This window comes from Leptodactylus fuscus, chromosome 2, assembly GCF_031893055.1.
Source record: "Leptodactylus fuscus isolate aLepFus1 chromosome 2, aLepFus1.hap2, whole genome shotgun sequence".
NCBI classification, from domain to species: domain Eukaryota; kingdom Metazoa; phylum Chordata; class Amphibia; order Anura; family Leptodactylidae; genus Leptodactylus; species Leptodactylus fuscus.
The window spans coordinates 210,663,059-210,681,479 of record NC_134266.1 but is presented as its reverse complement, the minus strand read 5'-3'; the positions used below and the strand labels follow the sequence as shown (position 1 = coordinate 210,681,479).

Sequence of the window (18,421 nt, the reverse complement as noted above, 5' to 3'; positions counted from 1 at the left end):
GTCACATGGTGTTTGATTTGTTATTTGTTATATCTATAAGTCTAACACTCCTGTCCTGAGATGTTACTGCACTTTCTATGTCACCCATTCAATGGGATGAGATTGGGATTATTTTTGAAACTTTTTAAAAGTTTATGAATCTGGTGCACAGCTACCGTGCCCACTTTCCTACCCACTTTACGCAAGTTGAGGGGGGTGTTGTAAGAATGCAATGAGCTCAAAAAGTTGCACGTCCTCATTATTACTTTTTTTTTTCTTTCCAAATGCCAGAATTCTGGAGTGCAGAGCTTGATAAATTCTCCCTCAGTTTTCTCATATACCAGGTCCTGATATAACAAATAGATATACTCCTTGCTGTATCTCATGATCTGATAATATATATGCTAATATGTTTCTTCCTAGTCTGGTATCATTCTTTTGTTGGACACCAAAAGTGGAGAACTTCGTCGTATCGTACTTTCACAGCAAGATGACGAACCACCAAAAAAATCATCCTGGTGGGGTAGTAAGGAGGCACGGGTAAACATTTCCATATATATAATAGTATGAGCTCCACTTTCTGATAAATGTGTGTATTTCTAGGCTAATCTGACTTGTCTGCATTATTTTAGGAAAGCCACAGAATGTGCAGAGAATTTTCACATAAGAATTGGCTGGTGTTTTTTAAGGAAAACGGGTGGGTGTCTAACATAAGCCTTAATTGTAATATTAAAACAACGCAATAATATGCAATACAATTATTATTATCTTTTTCTGTTTTACAGTAACTCCATTAATGTTCTAGATGTTCTGGAGGGCACCACACATGCCATCTCCTTGCCCATCAATCTCAAATCTGTGTTCTTAGTGGCAGAAGACAAGTGGCTCCTGGTTGAGAATCAGACCAATAAGTAAGTGCCTGCTGCCTGAACCACCTGGATAGACCGTTCTCAATAACAGGGAAAAATAACTTATAAAAGTGGTGCCAGTAGTTGGACCCTAAATGGACTGATATTGATATCACAAGTTCGGTGTATCTTCTAATTTGAGATAAATAAATATACGTTATATTTATGTACAGAAATATATTTTCAGACCTACTATATAAATCTGTCAATTTACCTGATGCTGTGCCTTTGGATGACAATTTATAAAAACAACATAGTGACTCCTGGGTATCTTCAGTTGTTGTTGTTGTTATTGCTAAATAAGTCCCCCATTTAAGCTATATGTGTTTTGTCCGTAGTGCCTCTCAATATTGTTGGCCCCTCCATTGATCACAACAGTAACAGTCACAGAATGTCCAGTGAAAGTCTCTGTACACTAAGTAACAACCTCTGTACCCCAGGTAGCAATCCCACAATGCCCAATGATAGCAGGAGTGTTATAATGTTCCCTAATGATAGGTGGTAATGTAACAAATGTAATTTAATAGTAAGCGGCAGAAATGATCAAGTTACCAACAGACTTACTGCTTCAAGTAAACCATTTATTTCACATAAATGTATGATTTTGTTGTTCCCCTCTGAAATCTGCAGGAAATTTCTTCTGACTACTCCGCTGCATATGGAAGCTGAGGACGCTGGAGTTTGTCAGTTGCATGCACTTGAGGAGGAGGCAGCAAGTGCTGGTTTTGGAGTGACGACAGGTATTTAATATAGTAGTAAATCATTTGGATTATACTGGGCTCATGTGTGAAATGAATTGATGAGTTCTCAGTATGTTGCCCTGAGATGTTGTATTCCACCTGTCTTGCCAGTTTAAGAGTAACAAATTTAAGATTTTTTAAAATTAAAAATTAATTTAGGTGAAGACGGAATGAAGTTGATGAAATTCATAGATATCTATGGAGAGGGTCTGTAGCAGTGATGGTGGACCTATAACACGCCAAGATATTTTGGGTGACATACATGAGTAGCTACTTAATGTGTTATTGCAGTAAGCAGCTGCCAATAGTTTTTGCTCACCTGTCCATGCTCCTTTCCTGGCCGCCCTCCACTGCCTCTAGGTGGTGCTGCACTTACATAACGATGCTGTAGAACGCCAGGACACTATGCATCGTTAACAGCGCACCCTGGAGGCGACAGCGTAGGGCGGCCAGGACTGGAGCATAGACAGGTGAGTAAAAATCAGCCACTATTCTGTATAGGGGTAGGGGGGAAGAATGGTCATATACTGCAGGTGGGCTTTAAAAAAGATGTCCTATACTGCAAGAGGGATTATAAAAGGGGGTCATAAATTGTGTGGGGACCATAAATAGGGGGATAATATTCTGTGTGAGGGGGTTAAAAAAAAGGAGTCATATACTGTGTGAGGGCTATAAAAAGAGGTCACAGCCAAAATGCTCATAGCCCTTCATTGGAAGAGGACCTCCCCTCCTACAGGTGCGGATTTGGGAGCTAGGGTGAAAGACGTCCGAAATATGGAATATTTGACGGCCTCCCTTAACCATACCTTGGATGCCTTCCAGGTTGTGTGGTCATTATGAGACTCCTATTGTATCCTCCGCAGCCTGTGACTCCCTTCTCTTATTTCCTTCCTCACTCCCCCCCTTCCCTCCTTCCCCTCCTTAGTTTGTTCTACTTAATAGCTGATTAGAATGTTATTCGGCATTATACATATTTATTTATCTGTACCAATTTTCTGTGAAAAATGCTAATAAAAATTACAGTTTAAAAAAAAAAAGGGTCAGATACTGTGTGATGGCCATAAAAACGGGTCATATATTTTAGGGGGACCATAAGAAAGGGGTTATATACTGGGGGGGAGGCATAAAAAGTAGAGTCATATAACGTATGGGGGCTTTCAGTTACTCAAAATCCAGTATCTCACAACTGCATTGTACTTTACTTGGATGCTATTTTTAATGTGTTGGGCTTTAGAGTTTGTGGGCATTGTATTTGTTAGATAAGTTCATAATAGTGCATTGAATATTAGTTATTCATAGATTATATCAGAGCGGAGTGTAACCATTTTTATTTTTTTCAAAGGCTTGGAGCCTATCAATCTGCAAGTTATTTCAAGTGATCAGCTGCCCCCTGAGAACTTGAGTGCAGCAATCGATCAGAAGATCACCTCCCCTAATAGGCTCCTTTCTGATGAAAACAGCTATGCCTCAATCGTAGTAGGATTTCCTGACCTAATGGTAAGAGATATGAAAGTCAAGTTACATGACTTTCAGATTTGTGTAGTTTCCAAGCAATGTTTTGTATATTAATATTTGGATACAGCAATTCTTTCACTTTTTTGTAGAGAAAATTAATGGATTGTTTCTCTAAAATGATGATAGGAACCCAATGTTTTTGTATACAGTGAAATAAAAATATTTCTATATTACACCTTTGGACTCTCATGTTGAAAATGCACTTGATCTGCAGGTAGCAAATGTTAGCATCATGTCAAGTTATACTTTTGCTGAGTCTAAGATTAATGTTGGCTACATGTGAGCATATATATATGCCTTTGCTTGCCAGTAATTAATAAGGGACAAATATTATGTTTAGTGAATACATACAAATAAATTTTGATATATTCTGTAGAACACGTCATGCATTTAAACTATGTCATTGTTCTGGGACTCAACTCACCTACAGCCAGTATGCTTGAATGTCTACTGTCTACAGCCACCAACGTTTCCAGTGGTACTCGCTCACTCTATACGTATCAGCATACCCAATGTAAATGTTGTAACGTGAGCTCTTCAGTTTCAGTATATGTCTGATCAGAACCATTGTTATTGTTACTTTATGAAGTGCTTTTTATATTGTAGTCTCCTAGTGAAGTATACAGCTGGAAGAGAGTACACCCTCTAGGCCAACAAGCAAGATCCCCCAGTGATCAGTTTTTCCAACCAACCAAATTTGCAAACTTGAAGAGAACCAATTGTGTAAATTTATTAGCAGCCAACCAAGTGGTCAGAGCTGTGTCTTCTGCCGATGTGCCTTTAAAAGAAATCTATCCTAAGGGTAAGGTTTTCATTGTTTCCAATAGTTTTTTGTTAGCTTCTTAGGAAAACTTTTCTGCACTGCAACAAGTAGGCTAAAGAATTTTTATATAATATTATAAAATGTTGAAATGAAATTTTTAAAGAAATATGACAGGGATTTAGATACAGGAGTCAGGGCTTAAAGGAGTTTTCCAGGCTAAAACAATTGATGTCCTATTCTAAGGAGCAACCTACCAAATAGTTGTTCACAGCAACTGATACAAAGAGAATGCAACAGGAAGTAAACAATGCCGTTCTCTGTGCAGTGGCCAGACTGAGTCATTGCAGCTTAGCTCCCAGGGTGTCCAATCTTCACTAGTCTGATATGACTATCATTAGGAGACAACATCAATATTTTTATCCCAGAAAACCCTTTTTAAGATTGTTTGTGTTCAGTCTCTGTAGCTACCTGGTAGGATTTCTGAAGCACTGACTGTATTGGAAGATGATGGTAGCGTCACACATCCTCTCTTCTCAGCTCCTCTATTCTTTGACCAGAATCTTCTTTTACAATGGTTGTCTTAGACCTCATTTATATTGGATGCTGTTTACCTATCCAAAGGAAGGTTACCTTACCTGTACTGATCCTCTGATCTGGCTGCCAGGAGCTGTATACAGGGAATTGGTCCGAAATCAGTTCTGCCCCTATTTAGATGAATAGAAGCAGAGCTGTGGTTCCCTGACACCATTAATACACTGTATCCAATACATATGGTGTCTTGGACAACCCCTTTAATTTACACTGTCAGACTGATGTAATCTCAGATGAATACGTGACAAGTGTCTGACAGCTTGATCAGAGATCAGAATAGCAAAGCTTATTGCACTGGAGAAACTCATCTCATCTGATCCCTTATAACGCTTGGGTGTGATGAGCAGTTATTCCCATGACAGGCAGAACGAAGCCTCACAAGTAAAGATGTATTTGCCGCGGTGGTGTCATTTCTGTGCTGATTCCTCCATCTCTATATTATTTAATAAAGCTTTACAGAAATGTATTGAACATCAAATGCTCAAGAACTGATTGACATGTTAGAAAGACGAAAATACATTTTCATCCCATAGCTGAGGAAGAGCCTTTGGGCTCAGAATCTGTAAGCATCTTTTTAATATGGAAATCAGGTTTTAAATTAGGAAATAAATGGGAATTTTATGTAAGGGATTGCTGGACTCTGTCCATGGTATTATGAAGAGACTCATTTTTTTTCTTATAGCAGACACCTACTTTTTAAAAAAAGAAAAAAAATCCAACCACCAGCATTATGCAAACAAAGATGGAAGCTTTTTAATGGAGATTGCTGACACCATGTATTGACCCTTACAATAGTCTTTATCAAGTGTGACTCCTGTGAGAGTCGATATGTGGTGTCAGCAGTCTCCATTAAAGGACTTCCTTCTCTTTTTGCATAATGCGGACAGATTGGATTTTTTCTTTTTCATTTAACTTTGAATATGGAGATAGTATATTACTGTAGGTGTTCTCTAGCTTTCAGGCTTTGCAATGTGTGCGACCTGCAGTTATAATTGACCTGTAATGGCTTTTACACTGTGATAGTTGCAGCATGCAGACAAAATTTCTAGAAATTTCATGTACAGTCCTAATGCCCCCCACTAAGTATAATGGCCCCTTATTCCCTAAATACACAGTATAATGACGTTCTTTTCCCCATACACAATATAATGTCCCCCTTTTGCTCCTGTAATGTCCCCCATTGCCTACCAGACCCCCCCCCCCCCCAACCACACACACACAGCAAAGTGGCTTGCTCTCAGCAGGCTTCGAGGGAGGCGACCAGGGCTACAAATTTAATTATTACTGCTCATTACTCCCCGTACCCCTCTCAGAGCTCCGGTGCCAGCAGAAATCACAGAAATCACTATGTAGGTGCCAAAGCAGGGAATTGCCGAGCGATAAGTAATGCAGAAATATGTAGTATCACTTGCTCCCTGGGCTTTTAGAAAGCAATGAGTGCTTCCATCTGTTTTGATTGAAACCATCATAGTGGACCTTCCTGGCATCTCTGGCCCCGGCTACCTGCCACCAGCCCCGGGTTTATTTGATTTTGAGTAGAATTTCTAAGTAAAAAACAGAATAAATCCTGGCAGGCCTCCTAGGACAGACAGTCACAGTCTTGATAACTTACAAACTCCTATTGACAGCCTTCTTTGTATATACACAGATACAAAAAAAAATGTCCAAATGGCTATACAAAGCTTGTATGTCTGCCAGGTAGTCATGACTCTCACTGTCTCTCCTAGGAGTCCTGTCAGGATTTACTCAGATTTTAATAGAAATCTATATATCACACAGCTCAACTTCTATCTTTCTCTCATAACCTGTTCTCAGATAGGACAGCATGGATTACCTCAAAGGTTTGCTTTAAGGAACAATCCAAAATCCATAGTACTACCTTAGGCATTCATGCTCTTTTTTTCCTATTGTTCAGTGCATACTCTTTACGATTGCACATGGCACCTGTTGACCATAATCTTCCTTTGCACTATATAGATTTGAAGGACCCCTTTGTTTTGAGATTAATACCAGATTATCCCATTCAATATAGTTGAAGATATGCAGGTGCACGCTAGCTAGGCATATGTCAAATATCACTTTTCTGACATATATCTGGTCAAGTAAAGCATTCTCTTAAGACACAGTAAAGGAGTTGTCCAGGCAAAACTGAACATTAAATGTAATCTTTAAATAGGCTGGGGACAGTGAAAAAAATAAAGAAAAATTATACTCGCCTTTCCCTGATGTTCCAGTGACTCCGGTCCTCTCAGTGCAGCGTTGATGTGTGGCAGTGTTCCCAGCCACATGTGACCGCTTTGACCAATCAGTGGCCTCAGTGAAGGGCCTGAGATGTCACTTCTTATGACATCACAGGTCTCTTCCTGAGGCTGCTAATTGGCCTCAGTGGTCACGTGACCGCTAAGGTCAATCAGTGGCTTCAGTGGAAGTCACAGACTGCGAGCAGTTTCACTTTGAGAAGACACCAGATGAACAGGACCAGACACCGGAGCATCAGGGACAGGTGTGTGTAATTTTTTTTTTTAACCTCTTCCCAACCTATATAAAATTTATCAATTTGCCTGGACAACCTCTTTAAAGGTCACAACTTTTTGCACCATTTTTAGCAGCAGTTGCCAGTAGACACTATATTTTGCTAATCCAGTATTGGAACAAAGTACGTGTGTTATGTCTCCTAGATATTGATTGATCGATAGGTGCTGGACCTTTAATCTGAACTGCGTAGAAACCTCATTGTTATTGGTATGCTTTACCATTTTATGTCAGACTGGCTAGGTGTTTTCCTACTTCCTATATTTTGCTATTGCTTTGTTCCATCCCCTTATTCCTGCAGAGCTTTTTTTATTTTGTGCTGTGTTCTTCAGGCCCTACCGCTGCATCTTTATTAAGTCAAGTCACAACTTTGTCTTGACCCACCCAGCAACTTGTTTCTTCTCAGTCAAACAAATGTAGATTTGCTGCATGAGCCATATGTGCCTCTGCAGATATACAGATGAAGAGCAGACATTATCCTCAAGAATTAGTACAGTTCCTTCAGTAATGGCCAGTGTCCAGATAATAAAGCCGCAAGCCATCCGCACATCATCATCACCATTATGTGCTGGTATTATGTTCTTAATGTAGAATACAGCATCTGCACACCAGACAAAGCAAGATCTGTTTTACACTTCATTTCTCCATAAAACATGTTCTGAAATGGATTGACAAGCCGCTGTTTGACAGTCTTGTCGTTTCAGCCTTGGTACTTATGAGTCTTATATTTTCCTATTAAATTTCTTATGATATAGTAAGACTAAAGAAGCCATTAGTCATTTAGAAGGTCTGTGATCTTCTGCATGAGATGTTTCTGTGTCCTTGGAGTAATTTCAATATTAACCCATCAGATTCCAGCTAATTTTTCAAGCTGTTTAGAAACTTAAGCCACAAGCCTGATTACTTTCTTTTTCTTATGTTTTAGTTTTAATAATTCAATGAATCTACTAATGGGAGCCCATTGGCATTTCATTATTGTGGCAGGGTTGAAAATTGGTCTGGTGGTCAATATTGTTGTCGTGCAGTACTTACACTAAACTGTCGCACAACTTTTGATTTTCCGTCAGTATTTGTGTTATTAATACATTTTGTTATATACTTTATTAACAGATTATGGCTCCTTGTTGTTCACCTGACTTCTGTTTTAACTGTGTATGGAGTAAGGGATTGGAGTAGGGGGCTGTGTAAAACATAGAGAAATTGGGGCAGGGGAGGGTTATATCTCAGACATTATAAAATGTATAAAAATGCTTTTGGTGTCATATCCTATCTATATTATTTCCAGAGATATCACTGGTTGAAAACACAAATCGGGATTGGGCTATGTTTGTCATATATATTATGCAGCTGCATATAAATATCCTAATCCCAACTGTGTATTTAACCAGTGATATCTCTGGACTTAATTTAGATAGAACTGCAGCCTTAGTGTCATATGAAAGAGGAGAATCTCTTATTTTATATGACACTAAAAGCAATTTTGTTAGTTTTATAATGTCTTAGATATAATTGTTTGAAGTGACCCTCCCCTACTCTCATTTTTTCTACATGTTACACAGCCCTGTACTCCAATCTCATGCTCCATACACAGTAACATTCAGTGAGAGGCAGAAACAGCTCTCAATACAGAAACAAGGGAAAGTGTGAAAAAATGTAGGACTTCACAGAAAGGAGACAAAATGTGTTAATAAATCATATTACAAAATTTATTAAGGACGCAAATTCTACCAGAAAATCAAAGGTTGGCAGAAAGTTTAGTTATGGTTTAAGTCACTGGTTTAAATTCCATCAAGGATGGCAAGCACATAACTATTGACAAAAAAGAATAATGCACCGAGGAGTTGTGGGGAAAAAAATGAAACTTTGTGTGTGTGAAAGTAATGTTTGTATATTTTATGCTAGGTTCACACCTGCGTTCAAATGAATGGGTGAGAAAGAGTCCTGCAGGTTTCCGTATCCTGCCTCTGTTTTGTGCAGGAAACGGAAACCTGCAGAACGGAGACAGGGCACAGATGTGAATGAGCCCTAAGTGGTTATGAGAATAAAATCCTAATAATTTTTATTTATATAGTGCCAACATATTCCGCAGCTCTGTACAATTTGTAGGGTTCAACAAATTTACTGGGGAAAACCACACCATTGAAAGGAGGCTCTAGTTCCCTGTTGGGCCACTTCTAGTCTGGATACAAGATGAGATTCGGTTGGGCATGGAGGCATACAGTTTCTATAGGGTATCCTGTGTCACATTTGCCTACAGATGTTACAGCTGGGCCTATAGTTTCTGCACACTTATAGACTTATAAATCTGGTGACCAAGCATGCCACAAGGAAGAAAGAAGTGTTGCAATCTGTTGAAGACATTCCTGGAAAACTCTTGCTGTGTGTAGGCGAGCATTATCCAGCAGGAAGCCCTGCCATGAGGTGCCATAAATGTGGGTGCAGTATGTCCTGCACATATTGCTGAGCTGTTAGGCTATGTAAACGTGGCTGAATTTTTCCTGCTTGACCAAAATCCGTGGCCAATTCTGGGGTGGAATTCGCAAATTGTGCACCTGCCAGGAGTATTTTTCTGCCTCCCATTCACTTCAATGAGAGTTATCAGGCTCTAGGTGTGGGTGTGTTATTTTATTTTTGAATGTTTTGACCATGGCTTTATCTGTGTACAACACTGCGGAAAATGTTGATGCTGTATTGCAACAGGATCAGTGAATTCTTGTATTTTGTATTGGCGGTTGTCTCTCTAACAAAAAGCGTGATGGCACATTGGCAATGTCCAGGTCACTATTGCCAGTCATCTGGTATGTAAGCGCTTTTTATGTGATCTGAATAAGACTATTGAGAAAAGAATCCAGTGTTATTTAGTGTTTCTTAATTTAGTTTATTCATGAACAGTGTGAATGTGAGGTGACAAATTCATTTCACATAGTGTGTGTGAAGAATGTGAGAAAAATGAGGCATATTTTTGGTTGCGTGACTCATTTACTAACTGTGAAGCAGCATTTGCTGCAACAACATTATTCCTTATAACACATAGGCAACCAGTTTATTTATGGTAAAGATGTAAACAAAAAAAAAGTACAGAAGAAAGTTTTCCTATTTACTTTAGCTTATTATATTATAGATGAAGTCTATTTTTTAAAGGATGACTGTAATTCACTGACTTTTTGACTTTTCTGCTTTTTCCTTAGCTAATATTTTCCTGTGCTGTTTTACAGTCAGGGAAAGCTGTGTGTAGACATGCAGAGGCTGTAAAAAGAGACCTACCTCTCTCCTCTTTATTTCCTTTATTCCCGTCTTGAGCCGTGGTTCACATAGGCACAGAGGGGGCGGATTATGGAGTGGAATCCACATCATAATCAGCCCCCTCACAATGGTGGTCTATGGAGACCGCTAGCGTTCATTTTTATGCGAGCGGCATGTTGCCGCTCGCGGAAAAAAGAAGCATGCTGCCCTTTCTTCAGGCAGAATCCACGGCTCGTTGAGCCGCGGCGTCCGCCTCGCGGCAGCAACCTCTGGAGTCGGCCTATTCATTTGAGCCTACTCCGGAGGGAGAAGCCACGACTGTCAGAAGCCCTAAGGCTAGGTTCATACCTGCACCTGATCTACATTTGGGGTTTCCGTCCCCGAATCTGCTTAAAAATTTTCCGCCTTTTTCCCCATTATATCCTATGGGGTTCGCAGGTTTCTGCAGGTAACCACTTTTTAAGCGGATTAGGTTTCTGTTCTTCGGGTCCATTTGAAACCTGAAGGCAGGAGTGAAATTCCCTAGTGATGGAGAGTAAACAGCAAATTAGCAACAAGGTCACACTTGGTGGCAGGACTTTCAGACAGAAAATAACAAAATTATCAAATAAACTTCATTATATTTCGGTCTAGAATCACTTGTTCAGTTAATTGAGACTAAATGAGCCAAAATCAGTAATTCTGCCCTTCCAACAGATTTTTCCTTTGAAAAAGAGCTTATTTACATAAAAGTGTGCAAGGTTGCTATGAGGGAGGGCAAAAAAAATTACATATCTTACGTACTTATCTTACATGTTGTTAGCACTTCCACACTAGGGCCGAAAAAAGAGAAAGATTGCTGCCGCTCCCCAGCAGTAGAATAAGGATTCTTCTTGTTCTTTTGCTCTAGCAGTGGGTCTATGAATTGGCCCATATTAAATTCCTGAGATGAAATATGATCAGCGGTTTGGCTGTTAGATTTGCAGCAGCTTCGGCTTTCCTGATTGACACATTTATGAATACGTCTTGTATTTCATGGACAATAAGTCTCAAGTTCAATTTCTCTAGATAATTACTTTTCAATATCTTCTGAGATGTATTCCCTATGACAGCTCAGAGGTGTCAATGACCCGCAATATTTTCAAACTATAGATACAAAGTTGCTCTTGTTTAATACTATTAGGCTCTGTGAGTCAATGAAAATTCTTCTCTTTTTACATGTATAATCTCATAGAAATAAAGGATATTAATATTAGATTTCAACTTGACCTTGATGTAAAATTCACAAACTCTAGTGCATTTATGCATAACTGGGTTTTTTCGGGGATACGCTGGTTTCCTTAGATAACTGCTTTTTTATGCGTATAGTTTTCCCCAAGCTGAATCCCTGAATGGAAACCCAAATGTAGATGTGAATAGGGCTTTAGTGTAAAGGGATCCTATCAATAAAACTAATTTTTTTTGTCCCTAACATGTAGAAATAGCCTTAAGAAAGGCTATTCTTCTCCTACCTTTAGATGTCTTCTCCGTGCTGCCGTTCCGTAGAAATCCCAGTTTTCATTGGTATGCAAATGAGTTCTCTCGCAGCACTGGGGGCGGGTTCCAGCGCTCAAACAGCTCTGGGGGCTTCCCCAATATTGCGAGAGAACTCTCCAGCGCCGCCTCCATCTTCTTCAGGAACCGGCTCTCTTCGTGTCTTCCTCCGGCGGTGGCTTCAAACTTCTAGGCCTCGGGCAGCCGACTGCACATGCCCGCCGGCCACAAGAAAATGGACGCTTACAATACTGTTTAAGCGGCCATTTTCTTGTGGCCAGCAGTCATGTGCAGTCGGCTTTGCCCTAGGCCAGAGGCCTAGAAGTTTTTTCTCTACTTTTCAGACAGCTTGAAGCTGTCACTATGCATAGTGTCCATAGGGATGAGGCTAAAGCGAAAGGTTAAGCTGTGATATGACCACGCTCCCACACAAGGGCTGTGCAATGACGGCACTGTGCATGAACTCTGAATCTAGCATTTTTATAAAAGTTTTTTTTTTGCTAATTTAAAATCTTCTGTGTGTCTATGTGGAATTTTCCTTTTTTCCTTCATGTAAATGGTCATTCAAAGAGCCTATAAATAAATCAGTGTACGTCAATAAGACTTAAGGAATGTCAGACATTATATACATTGTGCTCTCACGAGGCTTCTCAGCTTGTGCCAGGAAGATACCCTATTGTACTTTATATATCTTTAGAATCAGATTTTATTTCACTTAAATTGATTATTTTTTTCAGAATATCAGACAAATAATTTGCATGTTGTTTTTATGAAGTATATAGGTTTAACATTAAAGGGGCTCTATCAGCAAAATCATGCTGATATAGCCCCACATATGCGTGCATAGCCTTTAAAAAGGCTATTCAGGCACTGTAAAAGTTAAATTAAACTACCCCCCCGTTTTAAAATAATAACTTATATAAGAATGTTCTCTACTTACGGAACGTGCACCCTGGGCGGGCATTCAGGGTGCGCCGTCTTCTTCTTCCCCGCCTCTTCTTCCTCTGACGTCTTCGGGTCCCGTAGCCCGGGCGCATGCGCAGTAGCACGCGGCTTCTACTATGGCTACTGCGCATGCGCCCGGGCTATATTTTTTTATCAGTGTCCGCGTGCAAGCGCCGGAGGAGGACGGGACCCGAAGACATCGGAGGAAGAAGAGGCGGGGAAGAAGATGAAGACACACCCTGAATGCCCGCCCAGCGTGCACGTTCCGTAAGTAAATCACATTCTTTTTTAAGTTATTATTTTAAAACGGGGGGGGGGGGGTAGTTTAATTTAACATTTACGGTGCCTGAATAGCCTTTTTAAAGGCTATGCACGCATATGTGGGGCTCTATCAGCATGATTTTGCTGATAGAGCCCCTTTAATATCCAATGTTGAATTTCTATAGTTGTTATAAGGTTTGTTTTCCATTCTAGATGTTCTTCCTCCTGATGCATCTTCATACCTAGAAGTTACAGATCTTAATTCAAAGAAACTAAAGTATATTCCAGTTCCACGGTAAGATATTCTAAACTATGTTCTGTATTCTGATATACTAAACTGTGTTCTAGTGCATCAGTTGATATTACAATGACAATATGTATAATCAGAAAGCTACATATAAATTTAAGTTAGACTTCTTTTATACTAAAGTTAAATCCTGAAATATGTTATTTCATACTGACCACTAGGGCAGACATTGTAGGCTGTAGCTTAACTTCCTTTGCTGTGTCTCACAGGCATTCAAGGTCCTGGCAATTTGACAGTATGTTTTGAGAAAGGAAGAATTGGTTTAGGTCACACATCTTGTTTCACACCAAAACTACATTCAGATCTTATTTTAGTGCATTTTTAATGCAGTTGTATCAATTCATGACACTTTGCCTTAGAATATTTTCTCTTTTGCTAAATGAGGCCATACATTCCAGTAAAATACAGTCCTTGTTGCATATATGTATGCATATATGTATTTTCATGATACACAATACACTGACATTAGAGACTCACTGGTAAGTATCTAGGTAATAGTACAATTGTAAAATACAGTCCTCCTGTGTGTATATACATTTTATTGTCTATTGGCATGAATACACATTGCACTGACATTAGAGACTCACTGGTAAGTATCTAGATAATGGTACAATTGTAAAATACAGTCCTCCTGTGTATATATACATTTTATTGTCTATTGACATGAATACACTGCACTCGCATTAGAGACTCACTGGTAAGTATCTAGGTAATAGTACAATTGTAAAATACAGTCCTCTGGTGTGTATATACAGTTTACTGTCTATTGGCTTGAATACACTCTGCACTGGCATTAGAGACTCAATGGTACGTATCTAGGTAATAGAACTACAACATATTACACATTGAAATGCAAATAATTAAAAGAAGCCCAAAGCATTTCGAAACCTTGTTGAGACTACATTTATTTCTAAAGTTAGCCCAGACTTGAGAAATACTTAAGGTTTGCCTTCTAGGGCATGTGCAGACTGTTTTTGTTTTTCTGTATTGTGTAATATTTGTATATGGTTACATTGTATATAGATTAAGGATATAAATAACTTCAAGAATCCATTGGTTCAACACAGAGACGTGTTGAGTAATTCAGCCGATAGTTTACAGAAATGTTAGGCAAAATAATGTAGGCAGACTTTCCAGTAGACAATTTTACCCAGCAGTAAAGAACTTTCATAGACATCAACAATTAGATGTCTATGGGCATTAAAGGGGTTTTCTGACCCTAAGTAGAATTTTTTTCATACTGATGACCTGTCCACTGCATAGGCCATCAGTATCTGATCTGTGGACAGGGTGCGCAGCCTGCTCCTTTTCAAGTAATAGGAATGCAACTGTAGCCCCCTCTTTTGTATAGTGGTGGTTCCAGAGAGTTGCAGTGCGGCTCCTAATACTTACCGTAAATAGAAGCAGCCTGCATGTGCTCCCTGTCCACTATATTATAACTGTCTGTGCCAAAGATGGTACATGCACAGTTCTGCCCTGAAGCAGAGGGACTGCATCTCAGCATTCAGCATGTTCTCAACTTTATGACACAGTTACATTGGAGCTGAGGTATACTTCCCTATTGCAGAACGATTCAACTGCAGAACTACATGTTCAGCAAAGATTTGTAGTGTCTATGATTCAGTCATTATAGGGGTGTTTCAGGCTAAAAGAATTGTTCGGTCATCAACACCAGATCTGTGGGAGTTCTCACACCCACCACCCCTAGCGATCAGCAGTTTTCAGAAACTGATACACAGAGCATGGAGCAGGAAGCAGACAGCTCTGTTCTCTGTGTAATGGCCATACCAAGAACAGCAGATTAACTTAAATGGGACTTAAACTGTAATGACTCAGTACAGTCACTACACAAAACAGTGCTGTCTGCTTCCTGCTCCATTCTCTGCGTATCAGTTGCTGAAAACTGCTGATCGCTAGAGGTGGTGGGTGTCAGATCCCCCACAGATCTGATATTAGTGACCTATGTTTAGCACAAAACATTAAGAGTTTTAGCCCAGAAAACCCCCTTAATTTAATTACTTATTTTTACTCTTTTTCACCCATTCTATACTATTCTACCATTTTAACCACTACTCTTTTTGTTTTAGACCTGTAGAACAATTAATTATAGTAACAATTGGTAGACTAATACTTCATCCTTTACATGTGACACGTGTGAATTGAGCTTGATTGAAAAGCTATCTGTGATGTGGGGCTTCTAGACGGAGTGATTGATCAGCCCTAGCCAAGTACAGATACACGGGTCCTGATCTGTTTTGTCGCCCACGTAATAATGATTTCTGCCATGGCCTTTGGATTATTACTAGAGATGAGCGAACAGTGTTCTATCGAACACATGTTCGATCGGATATCAGGGTGTTCGCCATGTTCGAATCGAATCGAACACCACGTGGTAAAGTGCGCCAAAATTCGATTCCCCTCCCACCTTCCCTGGCGCCTTTTTTGCACCAATAACAGCGCAGGGGAGGTGGGACAGGAACTACGACACCGGGGGCATTGAAAAAAATTGGAAAAAGTCATTGGCTGCCGAAATCAGGTGACCTCCATTTTAGACGAATAGTGGATTTCAAATCCGGGTCATATGAGAATGTGAACTTTGTGACTATGAGACAGGGATAGCTGTACAGGCAGGGATAGCTAGGGATAACCTTTATTTAGGGGGGAATGTTATTAAAAATAACTTTTTGGGGCTCTATCGGGTGTGTAATTGTGATTTTTGTGAGATAAACTTTTTCCCATAGGGATGCATTGGCCAGCGCTGATTGGCCGAATTCCGTACTCTGGCCAATCAGTGCTGGCCAATGCATTCTATTAGCTTGATGAAGCAGAGTGTGCACAAGGGTTCAAGCACACCCTCGGCTCTGATGTAGCAGAGCCGAGGGTGCACAAGGGTTCAAGTGCACCCTCGGCTCTCCTACATCAGAGCCGAGGGTTCGCTTGAACCCTTGTGCAGCCTCGGCTCTGCTACATCAGAGCCGAGGGTGCGCTTGAACCCTTGTGCACACTCTGCTTCATCAAGCTAATAGAATGCATTGGCCAGCGCTGATTGGCCAATGTATTCTATTAGCCTGATGAAGTAGAGCTGAATGTGTGTGCTAAGCACACACATTCAGCTCTACTTCATCGGGCTAATAGAATGCATTGGCCAGCGCTGATTGGCCAGAGTACGGAACTCGACCAATCAGCGCTGGCTCTGCTGGAGGAGGCGGAGTCTAAGATCGCTCCACACCAGTCTCCATTCAGGTCCGACCTTAGACTCCGCCTCCTCCGGCAGAGCCAGCGCTGATTGGCCGAAGGCTGGCCAATGCATTCCTATGCGAATGCAGAGACTTAGCAGTGCTGAGTCAGTTTTGCTCAACTACACATCTGATGCACACTCGGCACTGCTACATCAGATGTAGCAATCTGATGTAGCAGAGCCGAGGGTGCACTAGAACCCCTGTGCAAACTCAGTTCACGCTAATAGAATGCATTGGCCAGCGCTGATTGGCCAATGCATTCTATTAGCCCGATGAAGTAGAGCTGAATGTGTGTGCTAAGCACACACATTCAGCACTGCTTCATCACGCCAATACAATGCATTAGCCAGTGCTGATTGGCCAGAGTACGGAATTCGGCCAATCAGCGCTGGCCAATGCATTCTATTAGCCCGATGAAGTAGAGCTGAATGTGTGTGCTAAGCACACACATTCAGCACTGCTTCATCACGCCAATACAATGCATTAGCCAGTGCTGATTGGCCAGAGTACGGAATTCGGCCAATCAGCGCTGGCTCTGCTGGAGGAGGCGTGGTGTGGAGCGATCTTAGACTCCGCCTCCTCCAGCAGAGCCAGCGCTGATTGGTCGAGTTCCGTACTCTGGCCAATCAGCGCTGGCCAATGCATTCTATTAGCCCGATGAAGTAGAGCTGAATGTGTGTGCTTAGCACACACATTCAGCTCTACTTCATCAGGCTAATAGAATACATTGGCCAATCAGCGCTGGCCAATGCATTCTATTAGCTTGATGAAGCAGAGTGTGCACAAGGGTTCAAGCGCACCCTCGGCTCTGATGTAGCAGAGCTGAGGGTGCACAAGGGTTCAAGTGCACCCTCGGCTCTCCTACATCAGAGCCGAGGGTGCGCTTGAACCCTTGTGCACACTCTGCTTCATCAAGCTAATAGAATGCATTGGCCAGCACTGATTGGCCAGAGTACGGAATTCGGCCAATCAGCGCTGGCCAATGCATTCTATTAGCCCGATGAAGTAGAGCTGAATGTGTGTGCTAAGCACACACATTCAGCACTGCTTCATCACGCCAATACAATGCATTAGCCAGTGCTGATTGGCCAGAGTACGGAATTCGGCCAATCAGCGCTGGCTCTGCTGGAGGAGGCGGAGTCTAAGATCGCTCCACACCAGTCTCCATTCAGGTCCGACCTTAGACTCCGCCTCCTCCAGCAGAGCCAGCGCTGATTGGCCGAATTCCGTACTCTGGCCAATCAGCACTGGCTAATGCATTGTATTGGCGTGATGAAGCAGTGCTGAATGAGTGTGCTTAGCACACACATTCAGCTCTACTTCATCGGGCTAATAGAATGCATTGGCCAATCAGCGCTGGCCAATGCATTCTATTAGCGTGAACTGAGTTTGCACAGGGGTTCTAGTGCACCCTCGGCTCTGCTACATCAGATTGCTACATCTGATGTAGCAGTGCCGAGTGTGCATCAGATGTGTAGTTGAGCAAAACTGACTCAGCACTGCTAAGTCTGCATTCGCATAGGAATGCATTGGCCAGCCTTCGGCCAATCAGCGCTGGCTCTGCCGGAGGAGGCGGAGTATAAGGTCGGACCTGAATGGAGACTGGTGTGGAGCGATCTTAGACTCCGCCTCCTCCAGCAGAGCCAGCGCTGATTGGTCGAGTTCCGTACTCTGGCCAATCAGCACTGGCCAATGCATTTCTATGGGGAAAAGTTAGCTTGCGAAAATCGCAAACTGACAGGGATTTCCATGAAATAAAGTGACTTTTATGCCCCCAGACATGCTTCCCCTGCTGTCCCAGTGTCATTCCAGGGTGTTGGTATCATTTCCTGGGGTGTCATAGTGGACTTGGTGACCCTCCAGACACGAATTTGGGTTTCCCCCTT

At 41.3% G+C, this 18,421-nt stretch overlaps 1 protein-coding gene across 1 annotated transcript in view; it reads left to right on the top strand.

Moving 5' to 3' along the window:
* VWA8 (von Willebrand factor A domain containing 8) overlaps positions 1-18,421 on the top strand; it is a 200,197-nt gene that overhangs the window by 123,302 nt on the left and 58,474 nt on the right. Inside the window, exons 31-37 of the mRNA XM_075265448.1 lie at positions 403-519; positions 612-676; positions 765-890; positions 1,518-1,627; positions 2,970-3,124; positions 3,749-3,944; positions 13,203-13,284. Coding sequence (XP_075121549.1) covers positions 403-519; positions 612-676; positions 765-890; positions 1,518-1,627; positions 2,970-3,124; positions 3,749-3,944; positions 13,203-13,284 — 851 coding nt within the window. The remainder of the gene's footprint in view (positions 1-402; positions 520-611; positions 677-764; positions 891-1,517; positions 1,628-2,969; positions 3,125-3,748; positions 3,945-13,202; positions 13,285-18,421) is intronic.